Raw genomic sequence first — 7,731 nt, forward strand, 5'->3', positions numbered from 1 at the left:
TTAGATTGTAGTTTATATTTCAGAAGACGGTGGAGGAATGAGAATGCAAAATGGAATTTAACATCAGAATTCCGAAAAGGTTTTTCTCGGAACGATTCTGGAAAGGTTTAAATCAAAATTCGCTGTTGATTACGCAATTCGAACTTCGAAGGGTTTTTCGATTTCTTGTTGACAGTTTTTCTTTTGCCTTTTGCGAGGATTCTCACCTTCGGACCTTTTTATAAAAAATGGTTGTCAAAAATTATTTCTTGGAAAAGATATAGCTATTTGACATAGCATGAGCTAATGAAAGTGTGCACAAAGACATCAATATATAATTCTTAATTTTACAGGATGAGATGATAATTTTACATTCCTCTGTATTAACATTTAAACTTTACCCACATAAATCTAGCTCTACACTAACACTAGTGCTGAAAAGTGCCCATTTTCCTTCTTTAATCTTTTTCTTTTGACAAAACTTTGATTCCATGTCAAGTTCCATTCTTTGATTTGTCATTAGTAACTAGTAAGGGTCTCAATCCATCGGTTCAGTCTAGTTTCGGTCAGGTCGAATTGATTTTGATCTATTACTAGATCAATTTGAAACCAAACCATTAAGAAAGTTTTTCGATTTTGGTTTTAGTTCAGCTTGATCCAATTCTTATTGGTTTTATACTATTGGTCTGATCTTGGTTTTTATTGGGTTCGAACCGGTTTTGATTTCTTATGGTCCAATTTGTGTTCGATTTCTACCAACCCAAAAAGGTTCAGTTTGGTTTGTCATGTACATAGATTCAATTGGAAAACAAATTTGTAACACTAAAAGAACCAAAAAAAATAACACTCGATCATATATTCAGAGAGTTGAGTTGGATGAGACCGAATAATGAGTTGAAGGTATTTTTATCGGTTGATAAATAAGGGGCATGGTTATTATTCCATTTGTGTGGCCTTGTGGTCTGTTGAGTGTCATTCATAGATTCTCCAATCAGAGTGCCATTCATAGAGTCCCCCTACCAACATCACTGAACTGCAAACTTGTGCCCGGATATGAAACATAAAGTTTATTATTTTGCAAAAAATTACTAGTGCTTGTTTGAGGAAATAACCAAGGGAAGGCTGTCAAGAAAATTGTAATATATACTAGGGTAATTACACATCACCTCCTGGTTTTTAAATGAATCTCAAATCATCTCCTGATTTTTTAAAATACTCAAATCACCCCCTGTATTAGACCCCAATATGATAAATTAGTCCCTACCGTTAGTTTTATGCTGTTAAGTGATGATGTTAGCTAATTAAATAAATTTAAATCCCTAAACTACCTTTGACATCCAAACATAGATTTTGAAGGGTAGTATTATAAATTTAATTATAATGTTTTAGTACAAGGGTAAGATAGTCCTTTCACACTAATAACTAACAACAGACTAACACCGTTACTATAGAGGGGGACGGATGAAACGTCAGAAATCAAAGAAAACACAGGGATGCAACGAGTGCGATAGTAAACAGGAACCGACGGAATTAAAGACCTCTCAAAGAGGGCTTCACAGGATGCAAGTAAAAGCTGAAGAGATCCAAAATGGAGATTTTCACAGTTTCAGGGATTATAGGGCTTTGAAACTTTCATGGACAGAGAGGAATTGCAGAGAGACTGTTGAGGGAAACAGCGAGAGAGATAGAGCACAATAGAGAGAGGAGGAAAAGGGTGAGGATTTGGGTGCTCAGAACAGCGAAATGAGTTACAATTTCCCATCGAGGCCCTCCCCTCTTGATCATCAGCCAGTGGAGACTCCTTCATCGAAACACTCTTGGGAACCACCGCCCCCAAATTATGTGAAATTAAACTCTGATGCTTCTCTTCATCTTGATTTAGAGCATGGTGGTATTGGTTTCCTAATTCATGATGATCAGGGACGACCTCTATTGGCTGTATCAGATAAAGGCTCCTTCAACACATTGTTTATGGGAGAGGCTATGAGTATTCGCATGCGGCTTCAACATGCAGTAGTTGCTAGATTCAGAAGAATTTTCGTTGAATCAGATAATGAGGAGGTTATACGGTGCCTATAGGATACTTGCCACCTACCACCAATTCTTGCGGTGTCTATTCTATGTGATATTAGGACTCTCTGTCAATCCTTTGATGTATGATCTTTCTCCTATATTCCAAGGTGCGGCAATGCTATTACTGATACCCTAGCACGGAAGGCTCTGTCAGTTGCTTGCTTGACAGTTTGACCTGTTTCCACTCCCTGGCTTCTTCTCCTTTGCAAAGGGGAAGCATCGGGTGAATCAAGCATTTCTCATCAATAAAATTATGATCTACCAAAAAAAAAAAAAAAGAGAGCGATAGCAACAGTTGATAGAGTTAGTGTGAAAGACATACAACTAGGGATGTAAACGGGTCGGATTCGGCTTGGATAGTGTTATATCCGCAATCGCATCCGATTAGCTTTCGGACGGATTCAGTTAGTACTAAACGGATACGGACATGGATACGGATAGGATTTTTTATCCGTTTACATGTAAATATAGCTTTCAGATAGCTATAGCCTATCTGTATCCGTATCCGTTTAGCTTTTGGACGGATTCGGATAGTTCTACACGGATACGAACACAGATACAGAAATCTATTTCGGCTATTCATTTGCATCCCTACATACAACTCATAATTATTGTTAGGAGGACTTTTTTGTTTTTTCCCCCCTTCTATGCCTTACCTTCCAAGGGGTATTCCTCCTTTGATGGATGTTGGAGGAGGATGCAATGCCTTCTATACATGCATGAGTGGTTTTCAACGGTTGAGATCCAAGGTTCGTAATCCAGGTCTCGGAATCAGGATCGGTCATGGCCGATACAAATCTAATATGGATCTAGATCGATAAGAAATGACCATAATCCAGGTTTTACTGGATCAGTAAAAAATATTGATGAAATACTTGTCAAAAATAAAATAAAAAGTCAAAATCCCAAAATATCGTTAAAAAAAACAAAAATAACTGACAAGTAGCGAATCAGATCGTGGATCAAACCGAGTTGAACGATCCAGAGAACGATCCAAGAATACCTTGCCGGATTGGTCTAATCTCAATCGGCCGATCCGATCCAATCCGAGCTTACGAACCATGTTGATTGCTCCTGTTATGAGTTTCAATTGATCATTTACCATGATCTCACTCCTTTACAATGGCTAGAACACAATCATCTAAGAACAATGTAAATAATTAAATCACATACCGATTTAGTTGTTTGACGAAGGCATTCCCTTATCATAGTAACAATCAACGATCTCTTGATTTCCTTGAATGTTGATTTTCGAGAGCCTTCCACTCGGAGATAGCCTTTTCTATATTTTTTTTAAAATGAAGATATCCTTTTCTATTGGTCCCCTGCGTCAGGAACTCTTGTATAAGGAAGATCAGGCTAGCATTACTGTGTTCAATCCATAGTCTTGCTAGAATATAAGATAAATGTGTGCAAAACTGCAACTGCTGCAGAGTTAAAAAGACATTAGAGACATTGATCGCTTCAGGGGCATCAAATCAAAGGAATCAATACTCTTCGCTTCCATGGCTTCCCTGTCATCTCTCCCTAAACCCGTCGCAGTGAGCCCATTCTCCGCAATTATAGGTTCTCCATCTGATCCCTCTTTTGTCCGGCAAAGTCTTTTGTTTTCGGGAGTTGGGTTTCGATGTGCTCCGTTGAGGATCAACAGGAGACCGTCTGTGGAAACGGAGGTCGTTCCTGGCACTCATCAAACAACGGTTTTTTCTGGTGAGCCTTTGATTTTTCAGAAATTATTTTGGAATTTAATAAATGTTTCTCTTGATGGGTACCAGTAGCTTATTTCCACTGATAAGTACAGATTATGTTGTGGGAAAGTTCAAAGACCTGGAGTTACTATTTTGCAGGACGAGATGATTGTAGTGTTAACTACAAAAGAATGATTGATTGATTGAATTTATCAAATGAATTATTAAACTTGGAAAAAAGCTTGTCTTTGGATTGAGTTCGATTTATTTCGTATCTCCTCCATCCATTCCCCGAATTTTCAGAGTAGTTATTGGGTGACAAAGAGGAAGAAAGCTTAGTAGATAATGTTTCTTTCTTTTTTTCCTAGGATGGTTTTCCTGTTTGTTAACCAACAAGTACTATCCCTGTTTCTTTTTTATTTATTTCTATTAAGTACAATTCTGTTTACATCTTTTGTTGATGGTTTGACTTGATCAGGAAAGATGTACATGGCGGAGATTAGACTGTTGGTCACTAATAGAAATGACTAATCCAAGTTTTTTTGTGGCAGATTCTGTACAGAACTTCGATGTCCCTTTACTGTCTGTCTCAGAGGTTTGCTTCTGTATCTTTATTTTTATTGCTTCAAAACCTAGACTTGTAAATATTTGGATGGAGTTTAAGAATTTCAGTTCTTAAAATATAGTTGAACTGTTTGAAGATTTCAAATTAAGATTGCAAGGACAATCGAAGTCAATATACGAATGATTCTCTTCAGTTTAAGTAGCGTTCTTATTATTATTATTGTTTTTTTTTTGGGGGGGGGGGGGGGGTGGGGGAGGGAAGTCTTAAGAGCAAATCTTTATCTCAAGGCATTAGGCTACATAAAATCGAGCTGGTTGACTGAGAAGATGGAGGTTTCAACCTTTCAGGCTTCATAGCTAAGCTGAAACTTTCAGATAGAACAATTAAGATAACTTGGCTCCCCCCCCCCCCCCTCCTCAAGTAATTAAATTACCTAAGCTACTTTTTTTTCCCGCATTTTAATCCTCTTCAGCTTTCATCTATCATCACTGATTGCTGAAATATCATTAACTTTATGTATGCTAAGGTTATGGAAAGGTTAAAAGCAAACCATGAAAACAGGAAAGGCAAACAGCTTTTCTTGGCTATGTACTCTAGCATCTTTGGTGGAATCACAACTGATCCTACAACAATGGTAATCCCCATGGATGATCACATGGTCCATAGAGGACATGGTGTTTTCGATACAGCGGCTATAATGGATGGGTAAGAGATTGTAGCTTAATAACATGTCTGTACCTACTTTAAAATAAAAAAATAAAGAAAAGAGAGACGGATTGCCATTTCAGAGAAGTTATTTTTTAATTTATGTCAGATGCTGGGATAATTTTTTAACTTACCATGTAGATTATATGTTTCAGTTCTAATTTATTTCACTTTGTCTTTCAAATTGTCCTGGTTTGCATTGTATGAAATTGATAATTTCAGTATATTTTAGTGTAATGTACAGATCTAGGACTTCATTCTAAGAGCGTCCCAGTGCACGAGGCTCCCGCTACTGCAGGGTCTGGGAGGGGCAAATGTACGCAGCCTTACCCCCGCTTCGCTGAGAGGCTGTTTCTTGTTTCGAACCCACAACCTAATGGTTGCAATAGCACAACTTGACCATTGGGCCAAGGTTAATCATGAAAGAAAATTTTTCTCCCAAAAGAAAATGAAAGAAAACCCAAAGTCACATAAATAAGAAGTGAAACCATATATTTTGTTTATTTAGTGTATTCCCTAATGGCTAACTTCCACAGTTATTTCATGATTTATTTAGATGCTTTTTTCATCATCAACCTTCTGTATCTGTTGTAGAATCTTTTAAAGGGCTTTTTTGAGCCCATAAAGTAAATAAGTAAAAAAGTTGTAGGGTCAACATGGGATCCCAAAAAATGGAACTGAAATTTTTTTCAGAACTTTTGGCTTGAAAATTCTATTGATATTGAGTTGATTCGTTGAAGTCTCACTATATAGCTCTTATTGAATTACAGAGATATGATTAAAATGATTTTACTGGAAGGTCTGCATCATACTGTTCTGCAATTTATCAAGTTGATAGAGTTAAAATAATCTGTCATTCATGTCCTCTCGCCTTCCCTTTACTGTTTCCATTTGTTATTGATAATTTTTTACATTCAAATGACCCCCCTAACTGTTAAAGATCACGAAAAGGAACTTGTGAGTTCAAATCCATACTTTTACGAACCAGAATACTTGTTAACTTGTAGAAAATTTCAACACCCCAGATATCTGTATGAGTTCGACCAACACGTTGACCGCTTCCTAAGATCTGCTTCCATGGCCAAAATCAGCCTCCCTTTTGATAGGGAAACCATAAGAAATATCCTTGTACAAACGGTAAGTGTATCTAAGTGCAGGCAAGGATCACTACGGTATTGGCTTTCTGCAGGACCTGGCGATTTTCAACTATCTCCATCTTGCTGCCATCAACCAGCCCTTTATGCAATTGTTATCCAAGATCAAGCCCCTCCAAGTTGGAAAGGTGTTAAGGTGTTTACATCATCTATACCGATAAAACCACAACAGTTTGCCATCATGAAGAGTGTAAATTACCTGCCAAATGTGCTATCAAAAATGGAGGCTGAAGAAAATGGTGGCTTTGCAGCAATTTGGTTGGATGATGAAGGTTTTGTAGCTGAAGGACCCAGCATGAATGTGGCATTTGTGACAAAAGAAAAGGAGCTGTTGATGCCTAATTTTGACAAAATTCTCAGTGGATGCACAGCGAAAAGAGTGTTGACTCTTGCAGAAGAACTAGTGAAGGAGGGTAAACTCAGTGGAGTTAAAGTTAGGAATGTAACAGTGGAGGAAGGGAAGATGGCTAGTGAGATGATGCTTATTGGCAGTGGAGTTCTTGTTCGCCCTGTATTGCAATGGGATGAACATCTCATCGGCAATGGTTAGTAATTCTTTGCAAACTTGTCCTGGGTTTGAATTATAATGTTTCAATGTATAATTGTATTTAGATACATATGCACATGGTGAATTGCTTTTGCATCAATGCCAAGTAATCCACTAAACAGTCTAGTTTGAGTAGTTTCCTGCTTAGTATCTGCAGTTTGATCAGTAAATTTCTATTGTTGTTGGGATTTGTGAGTCAAGGTGATGTTTGAATTACTCGAAGATTGGGCTAAAAGCATCAGCTTTTTAACATTGAAAATATGATCAAGCATTTGTCAGTTTAGAAGTTGATGGAATTGGGATGTTACTGGGTATTGAGTTGAGCTTCTAAATTTTATATGCATGCAAAGATTTTGGAAAGATTTCTGGTCTTAGATTGTTACATTTTGTTCTCTCCAAATCCATCACCTAGAATATCCTGACTTTTTTTTTCCTCTTTCATTTTTTGCTTTTAAATTTTGTTATCTCCCACTTCCATCACTTGCTATGGATGCATAGAATTAGCCTTTATTTTCTACTGAAAAACTCTCTGCTACACTGTTAACTTAGCAAATCTAAAGCTTGATGCTCAACTTAACCTGAAAGTTAAGCCATTATAATTTGAAGTCTTGTAATTGTAAACCTCTATCAGAATATTTTAGAACTAATAGTTGTGTTTTGCACCTTTTCTAGGCAAAGAAGGTCCTGTGGCTGAGGCTCTCCTAAATCTTATTTTGGAGGACATGAAGAACGGGCCTACTACAGTTCGGGTACCTCTTCCATGTTGAACCTCTTGATTTTACTTTTCAAGTTGTGGAATGCTTGGGTCTTCAGTTTGCAGTACTGCTCCTTATCATTGAACCAAGGGGCTTAGATAATGTTGAAAAGACTTCCTTCTGTACATAAAGCTGTTTTTCTTTTTTTCTTTATAGAAAATAAAGATGATGTTCTCTTAAATTCTTGTGGTTATAAGACAAACTGGGATTGAATCAATTATCTTTCCATTTCTCCTTTCTTCTTCTTGTTGATGATGATGTTATT

General features: G+C 37.1%; 1 protein-coding gene across 1 annotated transcript; it reads left to right on the plus strand.

Annotated features, from left to right (window-relative positions):
- Window positions 1-3,486: 3,486 nt before the first annotated feature.
- On the plus strand, window positions 3,487-7,604 carry LOC122655529 (D-amino-acid transaminase, chloroplastic-like). Its single transcript, XM_043849720.1, has 5 exons — window positions 3,487-3,762; window positions 4,292-4,335; window positions 4,832-5,010; window positions 6,036-6,709; window positions 7,384-7,604. Exons 1-5 carry the CDS (start codon window positions 3,558-3,560, stop codon window positions 7,476-7,478), a joined length of 1,197 nt encoding a protein of 398 aa, XP_043705655.1. The 5' UTR covers window positions 3,487-3,557; the 3' UTR covers window positions 7,479-7,604.
- The last annotated feature ends 127 nt before the right edge of the window (window positions 7,605-7,731 follow it).

This window comes from Telopea speciosissima, chromosome 3 (genome assembly GCF_018873765.1).
Source record: "Telopea speciosissima isolate NSW1024214 ecotype Mountain lineage chromosome 3, Tspe_v1, whole genome shotgun sequence".
In the NCBI taxonomy this organism is placed as follows: Eukaryota; Viridiplantae; Streptophyta; class Magnoliopsida; order Proteales; family Proteaceae; genus Telopea; species Telopea speciosissima.